Genomic DNA, 21,104 nt, shown 5'->3' with positions numbered 1-21,104 from the left:
ACAATATTTCAGATTACTGTGGCATTATGGGTTTGTCAAATAGTGCTTTCCAGGATCTGCCAAGTCTGTTTACTGTGGGACCATGGCATGGAGTTGAGCTTGTGGTGTAACAATTAGGAGATGATCCCAAACAACCTGTGGCTAATTAACCTTTCAGAAGCTTTAGTCCAGTAACTAGAGCTTTATTCTTATTGTACAGCTAAACATACAGAGCATGTTTTATCTAGGAGATTGAAGCACAGTGAATGCCTGCTGTTATTCCCAAAGGCAAACTCTATCCTTAAACTAACAGGTCTTCTTTTATCTTCAGAACAATTAAATTATTTTTTATCTTTAGTCAATTAAAAAGCATACTCACGTGGGTTTTGAATGAAACAGTGACAAATACATGAAAGCCAAAGGACTATATGGAATCAGTCTGGTCACAGTAGAAAGGGTTTGGGGATGGTTCATACTTACATTCTAAGAAATTGTCAGCACCCAAATCTGTTCATTCTGCCCCCCAAATTTATCTTTAAAATTGTGATTAGTCACAATACTGTCTTGAGTTATCAAACTCACAGAGTGCATATCTATAAAAATCGCATGTATGTATACCATGTGCTTGTTCTGCCTCAGAGTTTATCACTGAAGTACCATCGGGCCAATACGAAGCATGAAACTAATGAATGGATAACATAAATCTGGTAGAAATAACAGGTTAGAAATAAGCATTGTAGACATCATATAGGTGTTGTGGTATTAACGCTCATTTCTATGTGCTAGTTCAGTTCTGGAATTATTTTAAAAATAGTGAAATCTGAGAATAACATACTTCCTAATTAAAGAAGAAATACAAAGAAATCTATCTCTTAGAGTACCAGTGTCTTTTCCTTCCGCTTAAAAGATTTAACAGCCTAAAAAAATTAAGGGTTCTTTACTTGTGAATAGTAACAATATCCTTATTTAATGTTCAGAATTAACATTAAAAAAAAAAAAAATTACACGTGTAGTGTGTTCTGGAGGCATGCAGTCACCCCAGTGCTTAGTAATTCCTTGTCTCGGAACGTCCAGACACTCCACAAACCTCCACAAGAAGAGCTTTGACTGTTCCTACCCAGAGAGGAGGCTTTGTGTAAATTAAGGACAGGGTTGAAAGTGAGCAGAACTGGGTTCAGTCCATTCTCTCTTCTGCTGACCCACTGCGTGGACAGCAGCTAAAATGGTCTTAGGTAAACCATATATCCTTCCTCCATAAGAGGGCTTAGGAATTTCCTGTCTTTCAAAGAGTCTGTGTAACAGGACTGATTATTCACACTGCTTAACTGTTATTTCATGCCCTGGATTTATTTTGGACAGTTCCAAATAGCTCTCTCCAAAACAATTTTTCTCTCAAGCAGCCTTGCCCTAGGTGTAGGTTGAATATTAGTCAGTCCTTATCTTTCACCTCTGAACTGGGGAATAATCCTGGTATAGACATAGCCAGAGAAGCTACAATCAACGGATCTTTTTATAAAGACTTATTCAAACTGTGAATAGATTTTGTACCAGATATTATTATGTGGTAAATATTAATTTTCTTAATGCATGTAGAAATTGTCGTTTGCTAATCTTGCATCTGCTAGTAGATCTATGACAGCAGTTCAAAACTGTGTAAAGGAGGGGGGAAGCCTTGTAAATTGTTCACAGGTGGAATACAACAGGGAGATTATGCTTTCTGCAACAGCTTGCATAGGAAGGTGCCAAAGCGCACATGGGAAGTAAAGCATTGATTCTTTAGCACAGCTGGAGACAGAACGGGGTTGTAAGCCCATAACCTGATTATGACCAAGTAGACCAAAACTGCAGTTCCCTGGTGCAAAAGCAGGGCCCTGCTTGCCCTCCTGCAAGAAAGGCTTTTTGCAAAAGCCATTCACTATATCCAGAGCTGTTCTACTGGGCCTGTTACCTTCCAGCGAACTGCCTTAAAGATAGAGGTGGTATTCACTATATAACAGAAAGGGACTGGTGAAAGACCTGAGCATTGTCACTGGCATGTTTATGCATTAGAGAGTGAAGTAGAGAAGTTGACTTTAATCGTCCCAATAAAGTTAACGTTGTACTTTTTCATTCTTATTTGGGATTTAAAACCAAACAAAAAACCTTGTTGCATTGCTGCTTTAAAAATTTTTCAGTGTAGGCTTTCCATCAGAAAAATTCCCTTTCAACTTTTTTTTTAAGTCAGCTAATTTAAGAAATATTAATTACTTATGTTGCACTACAAGGGGATTTAAATTCAGGTTTTCACTGAGTCCCAATCTACATTAAAATTCTGTTTGTTGTTTTTTAATGTTCCTTGTGACTATAAAGAACCTACACAGACTTTCTTTCTGTGATGTTTTTGTAGAGTGATGACAGAGAGACAGATACAGCATCAGAGAGCAGTTATTCCCTTGGCAGAATCAAGAAGAGTCCCAGCTCTCTAACCAATCTTAGCAGCTCTTCTGGCATGGCCTCCTTATCCTCTGTATGTAAACCAAAGCCTTGTTTTAATGGCACTTCGCTTTTGCTAATCTCTTTAGGATTGTTTCGCTCCCTTCTTATTCCTCTCATCTTTCTTCCCTTAGCATCTGTCTCCTTCCTTCCCTCTCTGTTATGTGAACCCTCGCACGGAATTGCCTAAAAAAAAAAAATAATTGGTTTTACTTTTTCTTCTTTTCTAGTAATATCAGATATTGTGGTAATAATCGGAGCCTGTTCAGGACTCCGTTGTACAGCCTACTCTGTAAACTCTGAGGAAAGAGGGGGCTTTTACCCTAGGAGCTTACCTTTGTAGCTGAAAGTAGGGATCGATTTATATAGAACAAACATTTAGAAAAGGAGAAGGGAGGATAGAAATAAGTGAAAGAAAGAAACAGTGTTGGTGTGTGGGGTATGTAATTAAGTCCATGAACTAGCTAACCAAAAGTCATTAGTTTATGTGGACTTTATGGGGAAAAGTAGAATTTTGGGGAAGGATATTGAGATTAAAAAAAAAGGTTGTACATCCTTCTCTTTTTACACATGTAGTATTTAATTTTCAGTGTTTTCTTTTGGTATGTAATTCAGTCATATAGGCTTTATCACTAATCTTTTTGTTGGTATTTTCAGAAGGCCTGTTGTCCTAAACCCGTAGGCTCTGCCTTCTGCAAGGAAGATCAGCTCAAGAGATATATAAGTAATATGTCAAGGACCTGATCACAGGCAATCTCCATATCTACAGCATCCTATCATTTTATTTCAATGCAATAAATGCATCCAATTTTTTTGTAGAAAACCTGGCCTAACACCTTTGATTTACAAATAACTTTTGTTAAGCTGCTTGCTGAGAAGTTTGTGTAATAGTGTCCGCTACATTTCGTTACTAAATCTAAAGGGACACAGTTGATTTCTTTACTGTCTGAATTCTGAGCGCAACTTCTACCCTAATCTTGAAGTGTTTGGTAAAATGCAACGCCTGGAAAATTTTTCTGTTCTTGTATGACACAGGTGAGCGGCAGTTTAATGAGCATCTATAGTGCAGACTTTGGCAATGTTGATGTGAAGGGCAACATCCAGTTTGCTATTGATTACGTAGAACAGCTGAACGAGCTCCACATTTTTATTTGCCAGTGTAAAGACTTGGCAGTGGCAGATGTTAAGCGACAGCGTTCAGACCCGTAAGTACAGAGAACATATTTATTTCCTAATGGAAGTTTTTTGTTTTAATGTGAAAATGGAAAAAAAAAATCAGTTTTCATTCTCTATAACCTGTTGGAGTAAACAACCCAATAAATAACTGAAGAGGCTATAAAAAGCTCTACGGGGTTTTCTACTCTGAACTGAATATAGACTTGCCACCATAGATTGGTTCTTATATTAACATGGGAAGCTCAAACTTTTAAGAATATGAAATTCTCTTTGAAAATTCAACTTTTCCAGATGGTAAATCCTGTTTTGATAAGTTTTCAATAGGATTAGAGCCTATAAATATGACATCTAGGTATACTGTAGTTAAATATTCTATATTTCTATGTGTTGAGGAGACATTTCAACAGATTCTCTCCTGGTAGAAGGAGGTTAATGTCCTACATCGGAAACTATAGTTATACTTCACCACTGCTGTTCCATTTCTTAAATATAACAAGCTGAACAACATAATGGCTAGTTGAGTGGATTTCTTTCACTTTACAAGCAAATACTTGTGTGTTTTGGAAGGGGAAGTTGGAAAGGGTGGGGTTTTTTTGCTCTTCTAATCAGCCTGTCTAAATTTTAGGTATGTAAAGACCTACCTGCTTCCAGAGAAATACAAGCTGGGCAAACGGAAGACCTCTGTGAAGAAGAAAACTTTTAATCCAGTCTATAATGAAATACTGCGGGTATTTATCAACTATTACTGGACATGAAATACTGTATGCATGAAGTCTGAGGAACTTTACCTTTTAGGCACAGGTCCAGATGCTCTCAGAGGAGACATCTGTGTTAGGATGAGATGGATTGCTCTGTAGAAATACCTGTGTCCTTCCATTGATAGGTTAACTCTGCAGTGTACTCTGGATACAGCACTGAGAACACTGATGGCTGTATACTTCTTGCAAACAAACAGAAGCTAAATATGAGCTTAAGGTGCTTGAAATAAAAAGTCAAACATGAAGAGAGTTTTGCTTTGAAATAAAGTGAGCGGTTACGGATGCATAAATGCAGACGAGTTTTTCTCTAACGTTGTCGCTTTCAGACACAGTATTGATGAAAATCCAGCTTGTTTTAACTTTTTTTTTTTCCTCATTTCTTTCTTCTGGCAGTATAAAATTGAGAAGGGTCTCCTAAAGAACCAAAGCCTTAATATCTCTGTCTGGCACAATGATACCTTCGGGAGGAATAGCTTCCTTGGTGAAGTGGAGCTGGATTTGGGAACCTGGGACTGGAATGATAAATCCAACAAGCAGATCAACTGGTTTCCACTCAAGCCAAGGGTGGGTTAGCTGTTTTGTATTTTCTGCTGTGTAAATGCAAAACAAAGTCGTTATTTAGGCCTGGTCTTGTGTGTTCTGTGGTTTTTGTTGTAGTTATAATCATAAATACCTCTTTACTGGTGAATGGAACATACAGTTCTGAGGTTTCTATTAGTCTAGTAAATAGCTAGCTATTATAGCAGGACAAACTTTCTCATAGTCTAAGGAATATGAATTTCAAGGTATTTTTCACCTACGTCATGTTGCTGCCACAGATACCTGAAGACACTTGTTCCCTGAATATGAAGCAAACCTCCTGAGAATATGGAGCAAGTGCAGCAACATTTTAATATCAGATGTAATTATGTCTTCTATGTCTGTATGCCTCTTGTTTGTTAACGGGTTTCAGTCAAAAGCTAAACTTTTAGCTAAGCCACTGCCAGAGGTTCTTGTTTCTTTTGTTGTTTTTATGTGTGCCCCCCCCCCCAAATTTACTTCATTAGTTCATTCCAAAATTACCTCAATCCAAAGTTTTATAACCTGTAGAACAAAACAGGAATGTCATGGTAGTCTTTAGCAGTAGTTTAATTCGACTGATTTTAAAACTGTTCTGGGTAGGTAAATGTAACCAAATGTGAACGGGTGCGACGTTCCACCTACAGATGGTCCATGACTCTATGAAGTGGTGACATATCCTTGTGCCTTTTCACAAGATAACTCTTGCTGAGGCTGATTTTTAGATCAAAACATTCCTACAGAAATGAGTTTAATAAATTCCACTTTCTGTTGCACAAAGAGTAAGCTTCCTGATAGAACGAGCATATGTTCTAGTCTTAAATAAGTGTACAACTGTGGAAAAGATGTGCCCTCAGTGTCTTTTGGCCTCTCCTGGGTCTTGTTGTCTGCTTTAGTGGAATAGCTGCATATCTGAGGCAATGTCAAGTGGTTAAACTTGCCCTAGAATCTCTTATGTCCTGCAAAACTGAAGGAAGGCTAATGGATAAAGAAACGAGAAAAAACCCTGCCTCATATAAAAGTCAAGTTTGTTTCAGTGGAAAACTTTGCATGGGAAACTGTGTGCATAAACTGCAAGGTTTGAGATTTGTGGGATTTTTTTCTTAAATTTCAGACTTCAACAATGGCTCTTGAACTAGAAAACAGAGGGGAGATGAAACTGGCCCTCCAGTATGTCCCACACCCTGTTGGAGGTATGCATTGCTGCTTTGCTTGAGTTTGTCAGGCCTCTGGGATTTTTGTTCTCCTTTTTTCTTTACAAACCCTGACATCTTGTTTTAACATGAATGTAGAATTTAGTTTTTCTTCTAGAGGATTAAGTCACTGTGGTCATGAATTCAGTTTGGGATCCAAAGATCACTTTAGGATCTTTCATTGTTAATGTTACTACAGAAGAAATAACCTTATTGTTATAGTCTTTGATTTATAATGCAGTCTGTATGTGTAACAAAATTCTGTTTTCTCACTAATAATTTTAGAGATTATAAATCATCAGGCAGGTGCTGTGATTTGATAAATAAACAGTGACAACACACGAAATTCAAGCAATATTAGAAGCAGAAAATAGCAGTAAGTATTTAGAACGCAGCACTTCATAGCAGTGTGATCTGTTTAGTTTAATCTTGTGTGGCGACTGATAACTGGCCGATGTGACAGTGGAGTCAGGTCTTTAATCCAGTCAGTCAGTCAATAAGAGTCAAACATATTAAGAGCACAAAGGAGCTTACTGGAAAGTACAAGCAGCAATGAATGCTGACATCACATAGACTGAAGACAAGCTGATCTCCTTATCTAGGAGACTTGGAAAGAGAAGACCGGTAGCATGTATTTGTTTAGTTGTAACAGAAGAAATTGTCATTGTAGGAATACAGACATGATGCGATCTTGCAGTACTTTGATGGGATGAAGATTGCAGCTTCAAGAGTATCACGAGGAATGTTGAATTAAGATGTGAGATAATGAGAATCCAGGACGAATATCACTGCTACAAATGGGCAGGAACTGCTGCATCATAGAACTTTAAAAGGGGTCTACAAGGCTTAATCGGATGTTTTCTTTTATTTTTACAGGCAAGAAGACTCTATCTACTGGTGAGGTCCACATCTGGGTGAAGGAATGCCATGACCTTCCTCTTCTGAGAGGCAGCAGGCTCAACTCTTTCATTAAGTGGTAAGAACTGTGGGTGGAGTCATCAAACATGGTGGCCTAATGATGCTACTGTTGTGCTTTCTTATCTTGTCTCCATTTTTCTACATTCAAATTAAAACCCACCTAATTACTTTCTGATTCTCCTTCATTGTAATGCAAATTGTTGTGCTGGGTTTACAGCTTCAAGGTGCTGGGTATATTCCACCAAGTAAATCATACTGGGAGAACTGTGTAATTGCTACTCTTTAGTTTTCTCTGCTCAAGTTATTTGGTGGAAGGGTTAGTCAAAAACTCTGCCTCCTTTTATTTGCATTTAAACAAAGCATGTTTTGTGCAAGCGTATGGTTTAGCTTAGCAAATCGTGGGAGGGGAGAGAAGCGAGAAGCACGGCTGTATTTCTTCCTCCTTCCTTTCCACATACGGACTGGAAATATAAAGAGACAAGAATAACAAGACGGTTGAGAAATCTGTGGCAGCAACAAAAAGGTTTCAGCGTCATTAGTGATAATACAGCAAATAAACTCACTTATGCCTCTTCCCCACCCAACTTCCCCTTCCTGCTCATCCTCTGAAGAACAAGGGTGGATACATGCTGCCAGTATTTCTTGGAAGGGACTGAGAATACGACCTTTGACTTCATCTCCATGCTGCTAATGCATCTTCGGTCACATTCTAACAGCAAAGGACAGTTTTAATTAGTAGTTTTTGTCTATTCAGTATGTTTAGTGCAGGCTATGCTGGGCAAGTGCAAACTGACAACGCTTTTTCTTTCTGAAGTACCATTCTTCCAGATACTAGCAGAAAAAGTCGCCAGAAAACAAGAACTGTGGCAAAAACTACAAACCCAGTATTCAACCACACCATGGTCTACGATGGCTTTAGACCCGAAGATTTGAAAGAAGCCTGCATAGAACTCACAGTCTGGGATCACAACAAACTAGCCAACCACTTTCTGGGAGGTCTCAGGATAGGCCTCGGAACAGGTACTGGACAATTAACACACTAATCCTTAATTTAAAAAATACAGTCTCTACTTTTGTTCCTCTTCCGTTCCTTCTCTTTTTGCAAAGATCACTGAACAGCCTTTCAGTTATTTACTGAAGGGTTTCATTCAGTGACTTACCTATTCTTCACTGCAGGTCCTGACATTTAAGTAACAGCAGTGTGGTGGGGGTTAGGATGACTGACAAGTAAGAAGAAGTATTAGAACTAAACCTTTGTCTGCCCATATGTTGTACCTGGTACTGTTTGAAGTACAAGAATATGCTATTCCTGCACCCAAAATCTTGATAACATCTTACAAACTCACACATGCAAAAACTGGTTATGTGGTGTACAGACGTTATTGAGTGGAGCTAAAAGGATGGACCGGGAACGCGTGATAAGATGTGAAGACATTGGATAAGAAAACTTACAAATGCAAACAAGTTTATAGCAATATAAGATGTGCAGATAGAATTGTATGTTTTCCCTATCATTGTATTTGCCCCTCTCATTGCCTTCTCTGGTCTGAGGGGAGGATGCATTTGGAGTCTTTTCAAGCAAATGCAAGAAAAAATGACTCTTCCAAAATTAACACCACCAAAATAACCTAAAATATAAATTAGGATAGTAAATCCCAATTTGAATTTTAGAGTACCCAAGGTTGTATTTCAGTTCAAAATCAGTGTCCTGTTTTATTCTTAAACCCTCTCAGATGTTAATCGCCCATACATCTTTCTCCTTGGGATTGTAGAAAAAAGGCTAAGGATAACAAGGAGAAAAAAAAATGGAGAAAGATGAAGTTTCCCTGTGAAACTGTTGTTCATTGTATTTGACAGAATTGTTCAAGTGTAAAAATGTAGAATTGGATCTTCAAAGAACTAGGTCAGCTACCTGAGGAGGTGAAACTGTTCTAGAAGACAGGCAAATTTGCTTGTCTGCTCTCAGCTCTGCAGCATATTAAGTAACGTTTCTCTCAAACATGATGTTTTTCTAGGAAAAAGCTATGGAACTGCAGTGGACTGGATGGATTCTACCTCAGAGGAATCCGCCCTTTGGGAGAAGATGATAAACTCGCCAAACACATGGATAGAAGATACTCTCCCTCTCAGGATGCTAATGGTGGCAAAATTGACAAAATGAGGTGGTGTTTTAATTGCTAGCATCAAAAAGAAACGTTGGGAATTAAATTAAAGGTGTGGGGGTGAGACTTGGAAGAACACAGTAGCTCTTTTGACAGTCTCCACTCTGTTGCTGTTTTGGTTTTGTACTGTCAAATGTCACTTCGTATTTCAAATTAAACTTCTGCCTGCAGATTACTATGTAAATTTCAGGGATTCTTTTATTTTGTATTCACTGACAATGACTTCAAGAAAGAAGGCACTTACAGAATTCAGTGGTAGAGGTAGCTGTGGTACCTGGAGGCTTGCATTGCCGAACAGAAGCGTTGCTGATCCCGTATATAGATCTAAATTACAGGAAAAAAAAAAAAAAGGCACAAGTCAACTCTTTCTGTACACTGCTCGGATTGCTCATGGATCATTATTAATAAGATAGGAGGGTGCATTGCCTTCACGCTCATTAGTCAGTGTCTGTAACCTCCAGTACAGCATGTCAGATCTCTCCAGCAAGGAGTATGAGCATGAGGAATTTTTTTTTTTTAAAGTTCCTTTATGTGTAGTTGTACGTCTCTAGGATATGGAAGTCACTTCTATAAGGAAAGAGGCATTACGTGAAGTGGTACTGTGGGTGTCCTATTCTGCGAGGTGCAGAGGACTTCATTCCAATGTACTATAAGAAATCAGGGTAATAAAAAGTTTGCTTACATGCATTGTCTTGCTCGTATACGAACCTCACCCTTAAATGCTGAAGGCATAGGGGGCAAACTTTTTTTTTTTATTCAAATGCTACTCTAGCGAATCTAAACCTGCCAATTTTAGCGATAACACGCGTGTTGGGTATTTATTCTGTAAAGCATACTCGCCTGTACCGTATCTATCAGCTTGGGGGTGTACGCAGGAAATAATTTATCTGTGCTTGAGCGCCACCGTTAGGAGAACGGTGGGATGGCGGTGGTCGTGGTGTCCGCGGGCTTTGCACCATAGCAAATAGGACTGGGACGCATAACCTGTAGGAATGCATGCTACTAGAGAAAGATAAATGCATGAAATACAGAATGTATTACTTTTTTAAAAAAAAAATAAAAGCGGCCTATTAAAGCTAAATAGGAATTCATTGTTTATTAAAATGCAGTGCTTTATGTTAGCGATTCAGCATGTGATATAACAAAATGCAGACAGAACATTTCGGACAATAAACACATGTTTATTTGCTCCAAGTGTGTAAGTCTAACAGATGGTGAAATCTTGCACCAGAGCAGACAGAAGGGGGCTCCTCACAGCTCTGACTCAGTTGCTTAATTTAATCAGAGACATTTAAAAGCTCCTCAGTATTTATTATATGCTGTGAATGGAAAAAAGGAAAGGCGCTCTTTAACCTGCTGGGGAACCCGCTTTCCCTCTCATCAGGCAGGCAGCCTGGGGAGATTACCGATGCCAAAAGCAGCTGTCAGGCTTGATACCTTATTGCTGCTGGTGTTTCTACAGATTCTGCTTTGCCAGATACAGACACAAGGTTATTCTTGTGTGACTGGGGAACAGCGTGTGTACTGTACTTCGAAACAAGGTATTTGTATTTAAATGGTACAGTATTCTTAAACAGCTACCTCGGAAAGGGTGGTGAGTCTGGAAAAGCAGAGAGGCACCTCATTTATTTGTATTCACTGCCTATATGAATCCCTTTTCACCTGAAAAAGTAGGTTGCTGTGAACATGACCTACAACTTCACAGGCCTAAAGTTTTTTGGTTGTTGTTGCATTTCCTGTGAAGCTTAAATACATATTGCTGTGTCAAAACAGCTTTGGGACTTCAGCTGTAGGGATGGGGTCAGGAGGCTCTAGATCTGCAGGCACTCTGCTGTCTTTCTACACTGTACAAAACTTTGACAGTTAAACTTGACTAGCATCAAAATCAAATGTTTGGTTTGTGACAGTATCCATCTCTTTGGCTTTTGGCCAAGTAGAACATCTTCTGTCTCACTGCTCTCGAACCCTCCTAGAGCCAGACACAGCGCTTTGTCAGTATCTCAAAAGATGCTGCTTACTGCTACACTAAAGGGATCAAAACTAGATTTAAATTTAAAAAAACTACCTGAAACGTGAACATTAGATTTACTTGTGCACTGCACTTGTAATTAATTAGTGTTATAAACTAATGGCACTGCAGTATTGTGTACTCATCTAGATTAACCAAGAAACTGAGACAAGTAACAAAAATGGGCCCTTTAGTACAAAAATTCAGTATTCCTCCCCAGCTTAATACCTTTTTTCAGAATATGCAGAAAATGGAGACTACTACAGGTAAACCTATAAGGACAGCTGTCACCACACACCAGTGAGTCTTCCTCGTGCTTCCAATTTTACCAGAGGTCAGTAGAGGCAGTCACAGCAGTATCTGTGAAAAGTATACCAACGCTTAACAATGCTTGATATTTTAAAGTCATTGTTATCATGGTGTGTCTGCATCAAGCTATAGATCTTAAAGATTTTCAACAGAGCTTTAGCACCTGTGCTTATCTTTTCTTTTTTTTTTTTTTTTTTAACTCTTGTCATACACAAGAAAAGTCAAAGCTGTCCTGGTAAGCTGAACTTCAGTAGAAGGAAAGATTACAAACCAAGCTGCTTTATCCGTGGAAAAAGTACTTTGATCACCCTATGCATGCTGTAGGATTTAATTATAGAGTAGAAACATTACAATTTCACCTCCTGCTAAAGGATATTATGTTGATTTATTAAAAGAGGTGCTTGAAGGTAATGGCTGCATCTAATCATGTAAACCAGCAGGGATTCTGTATTGAAAACATCCACCTAAAGTAATGCAAAATGTACTTTTTTTAAAAAGTTACTGGTATTTTTTGACATTCCTCTAAACATGGTTTACATAATAAATACATCTTTCCGCCAAATTCCTAGTCATTCCTACCTACAGCAGTACCTTCCAGATCAATAATATGGTGAAAGAGAAATGCAAGTTTAAGGAGTCGATTAGGACAAAAAGTTTCAAGAAACTAGTTTCTTCGCTCCACAGTCGAAAGGTTTTAGTCCTCCATAACTGAAACTTTAATGGGGTACAGTTAGTTACTCACTAAAGGGCAGTTTGATAAATTAATAGCTTTGCTTTGATTCTTAATCCCCATTCACCTTTATGACACAGCAGCCATAGTGCTAAAATGTCTTTATGTATATTCATCCTTGCCCAGAGAAACAAACAGGAGAAACACACCACTCCCCCTTACTGTTCACTTCACAAGCTCATCTTTGCTTTAGGCTGGAATGGCATTTTTTTGGTACACATATATGTAAATTACACCATCTTTCCTTCCTATAAACCGGGCTTCAAAGTCGCAGCTCTCCTTTCATGCTCCGTGTTCAGAACCCTCCCATTCCTTTTTCTACCTACCATTTCTGCATAAGCCTGAGCTGGTGCGGTGACTCGCATCGCTTTGATTTCACCCATTTTGAAGGATCTGGTACTGCGCCCTCATTGTCTTCTTGGCTTCAAATACTTTACCCACATCACTCACTCCTCTTTGCTTTGTATCCTTTTCCAGTGGAGTCAGCAAAACCTGCATTTGACTTTTTTTTTTTTTTCTTACAGCTCCGATTTTTTTTCCCCTTTTCCATCCTATCTGCCAGATTCTTCACTAACTGCTGAATAAGATGCAGGTTGTTCAGGGTAAGGGCTGTGTCTTTACTTACTGCGGACCTTCAGCATGTTCTGAGCAGGTTGGAGCCCGCTATTCTGATCTCTGGCACACGCAAGGCATGAGACCAGAGAGACTTCTGGAAATCCTCTGCCAAATCGGGGCGCTTCTGAGAGCGTCAGCAATGTTTGTTTGCTAAGAAACACTCCCAGCTCTTCCAGCTGCTCTCTTGTGGGGTGGCCCAGTCCCAGCCGGCCCGGATGAAGGCACAAGCTCTGGGGTGACGGGATTCAGCCTCTTATCTCCATGGAGACAGAAACCCCACAGCAGGAGTGGCAACAAACAGGGGAAAGAAAACACCAGGTAAGAAAACACCTTTCTCCTGTTAAATGCTGCTCTTCATTGTCTCTCCACTGGATGGCCTGAACTTTTTAGTCCTTCCTCCTCTCCGCCATTATTTCCAAATGTTTTGGTGGGATCCAAGGGAGCAACAGCTGTGGGGGAGTGCAGGACGGCAGAGACAGGGTTAGCGTCCCTACCGACGGTCAGCGCCGTGCAGCTCTGAGACTGCCCCGGCTTCACACGCCTTAGCTTATTTCAGTTGTACGTTATTTTTTGTCCTTCCTTTAAGCTTGTTCCTTCCCACGTCCAGTCAAAGCTCAGGGATTCACACAACCCGATTGTCGGCGTGCAGTTTCATGTGCTGTGTATCTCCAGGTCTGTGTCTGAATGCAAAACTCATAGATCAGTTTTAGGCTAACTTTTCATACGTGTGGGTAGCGTGCTGTATCATTAGATATCAATAATGATTCTGGTGCCAATGTAATATTTGTTTTTCCCTTATTTTATAGGAGGAAACAGACTTTTGAAATTACATGCCTAAAATAATGCAGCAAATCAGTGTCAAAACTCAAATGATGAACCATTCCTCCAGGCATAAAGCTGTCATACCACAGGGTATTCAGTAATTATGAGCATTGTATAGATCTTTTATTTTATTCATAAATCGCTAAGCACAAGATGAGGCTATTCAGTTATTTTTAATGAGCAATATACTATTAAAATCTAAAAAAATCAATTAGAAGTTTGATGTAATGTGTTTTACTTGTATTTGTACTACCAGATCTGAAGGAGAAAACAAAGGCAGAGGAAAAGGATTGCTTAAGGCATTATTAACAGCTTTATCGCTTAGAAGGTTTTTACCTAAATATAATAGTACTTCTTGTAGCTACAACAACAGCGCTTTGAGAAAGAATAATTAGCAAAGCTAGTAATCAGCAAATGAATAGGCTCGCATAAATACTAAGCCTACATTCTTTGCTCCTGCATCATCCAGCCTGGCACCCTTCTCAGTCTGCCCAGCTGAAGCAGGTGGGGAGGGCTCCAGGCCACCCATGGTTCTGGGAGCTCCTGTCCCCTCACACCGGTCTCTGGACTTCCAGAGACGCTCTACCAGCTTATCGCAGTGGTGTTGGCCCCACAGCCACTGGGTACTGTTAAATTATGCTGAAGGTTACTTAGAGAAGCGGTCACTATAAAATTTTATCTCCTCTTTGTGTGAGACAGGGGCTCCATGGCTCAGGATGAGAGAGAGGCAGAGATGGTCAACTCAAGCAATCCAGAGATAGGCAAAGACATGGAAGATCTGCCAAAAGGCCTGGAGGAACTCCATGAGAGCCCTGAAGAGAAGAACAGCGAGAAGGCACTGCTGCATTCATACCTAGAACAGCAGCATCACCTTATCTGTATACTGAAGAAAAAAGCAGACGATGCATGCAAACGCTGCAGAGACCTGGAGCAGCTCAACATGGAGCTGGAGAAACTGAGGAAAGAGGATGCTGTGAAAATGAAAACCCAGAGCCAACGGATCCAGCAATTGGAGGAGCGCTTCAAGGATCTGGCCAACAACCATGAAAAAATGATCCAGTTCAAGAACGAACATAAGAAACGTCATGTGCAGCTGTTGGAGGAGAACAAGCGCCTGCGGCAAGAGAACGAAGTGCTCTTCAGCCAGACTGTGAGGGAGAAGGAAGCTGACGTGCTCCAGCTCGCTGCCCAGGCCAGAAAGCTCTCGCAGCAGTTAGAGTCCCTCCAGGAGAAATGTGCTTCTGAGAGCTGCAGAGCCCAGGAGAGAGAAAAGGAGCTGCTGGAAGCTCAGAGCCAGCAAGCGAGTGCCTACGCCTGGGAAGTCGATTCACTAAAAAACCAGCTGCAATGCCTGCAGGAGAAGCACCAACAAACTGTTGCGCAGCTACAGCACACAGAAAGTCAGCAGTGGGCTCAGGGCAGCGAGCTCCAGGCCAAGCTGGTGAGGGCCAACGAGGAGAAAGAGCAACTACTGAACCTGGCCATGGAGCAGGGCAAAGCTCTGCAAGATAAGCAACGGGAAATGGAGCAGCTGGGAAAGAAGCTGGAGACTGTGCAAAAAGCCAGGCAGAGAGCAAGAAAGCACCTCATGAAAGAGGCAGCAGCAGTGGACAATGATCTGAAGGTCCAAGAGCTCCAACAACAGCTCGAAAGCAGCAAGCAGGCATACAATGAGCTCTCGCTGCAGTTCGACGCTTACAGAAAGCACAGTATGGATTTACTGAGTAAAGAAAAAGCCCTGAATGTCAAACTCCGTCATTTTATTGCGTAACTGCAGCCTTCGCCTCTGTTCTTGTTTCAGCAGGTGCCTCTACTGTAACACACCACTGCATTCTGTTCCTTTCCATCAGACCATCTTCTGACAGAGACCATCTTCTGATTTCTCTGTAACGTATTTACCAGCTTAAATCCTCCTCAAAAGACTGTTCTCTAGCCTTTTTTGTTGTTGTTGTTACAGTTTTACCTAAGTAAGAGCTCTACACTGTTAAATCTGAACGAGGATTGTTGAACTGGAGAGGTGGGCCCATAGTCCCAAGATGGGACTATGAACTAGTCAAACCTGTGACATGACAGATTAGGGTGGAAAACGTAAAACGTTAATTTGATTTATTTGGTCCTAACCTGTGCTGTATCATAAATTTTAATTTATGGCCTTGAACACCTCCAGGGATGGGGGCTCCCAGGGCACCCCGGGCCAGTGCCTCCTCACCCTCAAAGTGAAAAATTTCTTTCTGATACCTACTCTAAATCTCCCCTCTTCCAGTTTGAAGCCATTCCCCCTCATCCTATCACTACATGCCCTTGTAAAAAGTCCTTCCCCAGCTCTCCTGTAGGCCCCCTTTAGGTACTGGAAGGCTGCAATAAGGTCTCCCCGGAGCCTTCTCTTCTCCAGACTGAATGCCATAGCATTATTTATATCCCTGTTCAGCTCAAAATAAATTGTCAGGTCTTTGGGTGATTTCAACAGTCTTTGAAACAGGTTGAGGTTCTAGATGTTCTGACCATTTAAGTTTTCTTGGTTTTAGGTGTCTTCTGTAGAGAAAATAGTTATGATGCACAAAATGGAAGGGTGCATGTGTGACAATTTTTGACAAAAAAATCCTTCCCTTTCCTGTCAGCACTCTCTCTTGCCTCTCACCCAGTCAAAGAGGAGGTTTTGGCTGCCGAGTTTCAGCTCCTGTTTTTGAACTCTCCAACAAAAAAACCCAAAACATGATGGGCCAAATGGCATCCCCACCTGGGCCATAGGCAACTGCCTGAAGAGCTTTCCAGGTTCTTTCCCATGTGCATGTGTATACATACGGTGGGGTAATGCAGCCCTGGGGTAGTTGTTTGGGTAGCTCTTGGGCCTGAGCACCTACAGAGCAGCAGCAGCACTGCATTAAACTTGGTATCTGCTGAGCCACATGTTCAGAAGTGCACAGAAATGGCCAGAAGATTCCTCCAGCTTGTGACGAGTTCATCTCAAGGACTTACTGAACCAGATGTTGCTGCTTCTAAGTAAGTAGTAGCTCTCAACAGACTTGTTTTCTGAACTTCTCTGGACTCTCCTTGAACAAAGCCAGGTGAGACGTACTGCTCCACGACAGAACACAGCCTTTTTTTAGATCGTGGTTCCTAAAGGTGTCATTCCACACCAGTTTTATGGACCACATCCTCCTACTCTTCAACTATCTTTTCCCCCTAATGTGCCGACCCCACATGCACATTAAATTACCCTAAATGCAGGCATCTGCAGTGTAAACACCAACTGACCCAGGCTACAAACTAGGGCTGGGGTCTGAGAGGACAGGACACAAGTAGGAAGGAACAAGTAGGACTTGAGTTGGCTGCTCTGTTTTAATTAGTCGATATGCAGCAAGGTGTGCCCATTTCTCTCTGGTGTCTGCAAGAGTGCCTAAAACCAGGTACCTAAATAGCCTAAATCTGGGCAGGAGTCACCCAGTTGCTGTGTGACAGAACAGCCCCACACGCACCCAGCCCAGCCCCTGCCGCAGTCCATGGTCCAGCAGGAAAGCCCCCAAAACACCACTGCCCCAGGGACATATCTCTTCCCTCTTCTTGGCCGTGTCTGTGGGTGAGAGACCCCCCCCTCATATGCACCCCCACCCCCTACTCACACATGCCTCTCTCACACACACCCCCATCACAAACCCCACACAATCCCCCCACACCCTCACTCACACACACCCTCACACAATGGTGAGGAACCTGCTTCAGCACCTGGAGGTGCACAAATCTATGGGGCTGGATGGGATCCACCCAAGGGTACTGAAGGAGCTGGTGGAAGTGCTCACCGGCCCACTGTGCATCATTTATGAACAGTCCTGGATAACCGGGGAGGTCCCAGCTGACTGGAGGTTGGCAAATGTGACACCCATCCATAAGAAGGGCCGGAAGGAGGATCCAAGGAACTACAGGCCAGTCAGTCTGACATCGGTGCCTGGGAAGGTCATGGAGCAGATCATCCTCAGTGCCATCACACGGCACATGCAAGAGAACAGGGTGATCAGGCCCAGTCAGCATGGCTTTGTGAAAGGCAGGTCATGCCTGTCAAACCTGATCTCCTTCTATGACAAGGTGACCCACTTGGTGGACGAGGGAAAAGCTGTGGATGTTATCTACCTGGATTTTTGCAAGGCTTTTGACACCGTTTCCCATAGCATTCTCCTGGAGAAACTGGCTGCTCATGGCCTGGACAGGTATACTCTTCGCTGGATAAAAAACTGGCTGGATGGCCATGCCCAGAGAGTGGTGGTAAATGGAGTTAAATCCAGTTGGTGTCCAGTCACGAGTGGTGTCCCCCAGAGCTCGGTGCTGGGGCCCGTTCTCTTTAATATCTTTATCAATGATCTGGATGAGGGGATCGAATGCACCCTCAGTAAGTTCGCAGACGACACTAAACTGGGGGGGCGTGTTGATCTGCTTGAGGGTAGATTGGCTCTGCAGAGGGATCTGGACAGGCTGGGCAGATGGGCTGAGGCCAATGGTATGAGGTTCAACAAGGCCAAGTGTCGGGTCCTGCACTTGGGTCACAACAACCCCATGCAGCGCTACAGACTGGGGGCGGAGTGGCTCGAAAGCTGCCTGGCAGAAAAGGACCTGGGGGTGTTGGTGGACAACCGGCTGAGCATGAGCCAGCAGTGTGCCCAGGCAGCCAAGAAGGCCAACACCATCCTGGCCTGCATCAGGAATAGTGTGGTGAGGAGGACTAGGGAAGTAATCATCCCCCTGTACTCGGCACTGGTGAGGCCTCACCTCGAGTACTGTGTTCAGTTTTGGGCCCCTCACTACAAGAAGGACATTGAGGTGTTGGAGCGTGTCCAGAGAAGGGCTACAAAGCTGGTGAAGGGTCTGGAGGACAAACCTTATGAGGAACGACTGAGGGATCTGGGGTTGTTTAGCCTGGAGAAGAGGAGGCTGAAGAGAGACCTTATCACCCTCTACAACTACCTGAAAGGAGGTTTTAGAGAGATGGGAGCTGACCTCTTCTCCCTGGTGACAAGTGATAGGACAAGAGGAAATGGGTTCAAGTTATGTCAGGGCAGGTTTAGATTAGATGTTAGGAAGCATTTTTTCACTGAAAGGGTTATTAAACATTGGAATAAGCTGCCCAGAGAGGTGGTGGATTCACCATCCATGGAGGTGTTTAAGAAAAGGGTAGATGAGGTGCTTAGGGACATGGTTTAGGAGTGGTGGTGTTTTTATCAGGGTAGGTTAATGGTTGGACTTGATGATCTTAAAGGTCCCTTCCAACCTCAGCGATTCTATGATTCTATGATCCCCTCACCCGCAGGCACCCCCCCCAACCCCTCCTCACCCCTCCCCTCACTCCCCCCATACACCCCCCCACCTCCTGACTCACACACACATCCCCCCCTCGCCCCCCTCAAACAACCCTCACACACAACACAACCCTCATCCCCCTCCCCACACCCGCCCCTCAACCCCCCCAAACCCCCCCACAGCCCTCACCCTCCCAACCTCCCTCACATACACATCCCCTCACACACACCCCAAACACCCCTCACACACTCCCCTCACTCCCCCCAAACACCCCTCACACACTCCCCTCACTCTCCCCAAACAACCCTCACACACACACACACAACCCCCGTCTCTTACCCCCCCAAACGACCTTCACACACACAGTCTCCTCACACACACCCCCTCAACATCCCCCCCCCCCCCCCCCCACCTCCTTAAACACACACATCCCCTGACAGCCCCCACCCCGCAAGAGCCGCCGCTTTCCCGCGCGCGGGCGCAGTGGCGCGGCGCCCCCTCCCCTCAGCGCGCCGCTTCCCGACAGCCCCCGCGGCGGCAGCGCCGGGCCGCAGCCTCCCGCCGCTCTCCTCAGGCTCTCGCCCGTCCCGCCGGGCCCCTCGCCCGCCGCCGCGACCGCCATGCGCCACAGCCTCACCCAGCTGCTGGCGGCCTCCTCCGGCGGAGCCAGCCCTTCGGGCGCCGTCTGGCCGCTCGCCGGCGCGGGGCAGGCCCCGAGAGGGCGGGATGGCGGCGGGGAAGGGGATCCGGGCCCCGCGCGGCCCAAACAACAGCAGCCGCCGCGGCGGGAGGCGGGCGCCTTGGAGCCGCGGCGGCAGGAGAAGGAAGCGGAGGCGCCCGGTGGCCCGCTGGAGGTGTGGGAGCAAGAGGACTGGTTCCCGGGGCTGGAGTTGGGAGACCTGCTGGAGGCGGCCCGGCCGGACTGGGACCTGGACGCCGAGCTGAGCGGCTGCTTCTGTGGGGAACCGGAGCCGCTTCCCCCGCCGGGCCAGGGCCAGAGGCCGGCGGCGGCCGGGCGGAGGAACGGCGGGGCTGGGAACCGGCTGAAGGCGGCGGCGGCGGCGCGGCTGAACCGGCTGAAGAAGAAGCAGTACGTGCTGGGGCTGGAGAGCCGCCTGCAGGGCCTGGCTGCTGAGAACCGGCAGCTGCGGGACCGCAACCGCGGCCTGAGCCGCCGCCTGCGAGAGCTGGAGCGGGAGAGCAGCTACCTGCGGGCCGTGCTGGCTAACCAGAGCGCTCTAGGGCAGCTCCTGAGCCGCTTGGCCGGGATCCGCGCCGGCGGGCTGCAGCTCAGCACCAGCCTCTTCAGGGACACGGGCAGCCCCCGCCGCCATCACCACCACCACCTCCAGCCCGCCGGCGAGAGCAGCGACCACGACTACGCCCTGCCCAGCTCCCGGCCCGCCGGCCTGGAGGAGGCGGCGGCGGTGGTGAGGGAGACGGAGGAGGAGTGGGCGGCCCCCGGCGGGATCTGCCTCCACGTGGACCGGGATCAGGTGTCGGTGGAGTTCTGCTCCATCTGTGCTCGGCGAGCAGCGGCCTCCTTCAAAATGTAGGGTCAAGTACCTGCTGCAAGTACTCGTGGGGGTCTCGCCCCTAGGGGCCTCGCGTCGCGGCGGAGGAAGCAGGCGATGGTGCGGAGGAAAAGAATAAATACAGTGGTGATGGGGTGGTATTGGGGGAGATGCAGAGGAGGGGAGCCTGGCACGTAAGTGGCCAGGGTAACAAAAAAAAAAAATATAAATAATTAAATCTCGGCACGTTGGGAGCCAGATGGTGGCCTTGGTTAAAGGTCATGTAAATCTGGCGTGTGGACGGTAGTGGTCTGAGCCTGTTTGGCGTAAGAGTCGTGCAAAGCTGTGTACAGCAGTGCGATAATTATCGTGCAAACTGACACGTGCATATACACGCAGAGGTGCCGCCAGAGCCCGTTTGCAGCACTTGGGTGAAAAGATCATGCCGACCTGACGCGTGAAGGTGTGCTCGGTTCCGCTTCGCAGTTGCCAGTAAAGATAACGTTGACTACCCGGTCTTGAGTCAGATAATGTCTAGCCTGCTTATCCTGAGGAGCCGAAAATGCTTGCTTAGAAAACCAAACCAAAAACTTCATTAAGACAT

The 21,104-nt window shown here is 44.4% G+C and overlaps 3 protein-coding genes across 4 annotated transcripts in view; all 3 read left to right on the top strand.

Moving 5' to 3' along the window:
• The window catches only part of SYTL2 (synaptotagmin like 2), a 44,085-nt gene extending 34,595 nt beyond the window's left edge, over positions 1-9,490 (top strand). For both annotated transcript variants that reach the window (XM_082489848.1, XM_082489847.1), the window contains 8 exons: positions 2,366-2,485; positions 3,487-3,656; positions 4,253-4,355; positions 4,779-4,949; positions 6,058-6,136; positions 7,013-7,112; positions 7,869-8,074; positions 9,070-9,490. In XM_082489848.1, the coding sequence (XP_082345974.1) occupies positions 2,366-2,485; positions 3,487-3,656; positions 4,253-4,355; positions 4,779-4,949; positions 6,058-6,136; positions 7,013-7,112; positions 7,869-8,074; positions 9,070-9,215 (1,095 nt within the window). In that variant the 3' untranslated portion in view covers positions 9,216-9,490. The remainder of the gene's footprint in view (positions 1-2,365; positions 2,486-3,486; positions 3,657-4,252; positions 4,356-4,778; positions 4,950-6,057; positions 6,137-7,012; positions 7,113-7,868; positions 8,075-9,069) is intronic.
• A 4,916-nt stretch (positions 9,491-14,406) lies between these two features.
• CCDC89 (coiled-coil domain containing 89) lies at positions 14,407-15,576 on the top strand (the record flags this gene model as incomplete). The annotated part of the gene is made up of 1 exon (XM_082497166.1): positions 14,407-15,576. One exon carries the CDS (start codon positions 14,407-14,409, stop codon positions 15,469-15,471), a length of 1,065 nt encoding a protein of 354 aa, XP_082353292.1. The 3' UTR covers positions 15,472-15,576.
• A 3,951-nt stretch (positions 15,577-19,527) lies between these two features.
• CREBZF (CREB/ATF bZIP transcription factor) lies at positions 19,528-21,104 on the top strand. The gene has a single exon (XM_082487502.1). It carries the CDS (start codon positions 19,607-19,609, stop codon positions 20,540-20,542), a length of 936 nt encoding a protein of 311 aa, XP_082343628.1. The 5' UTR covers positions 19,528-19,606; the 3' UTR covers positions 20,543-21,104.

The sequence above is a fragment of the Vanellus vanellus genome (assembly GCF_965231255.1).
Source record: "Vanellus vanellus genome assembly, chromosome: 1".
Lineage (NCBI taxonomy): Eukaryota > Metazoa > Chordata > Aves > Charadriiformes > Charadriidae > Vanellus > Vanellus vanellus.
This window is presented reverse-complemented; position numbering and strand designations above follow the sequence as displayed.

Coding starts and splice junctions, on each gene's coding strand:
- CREBZF (XM_082487502.1), top strand. CDS start 19,607: ATGCGCCACAGCCTCACCCAGCTGCTGGCGGCCTCCTCCGGCGGAGCC.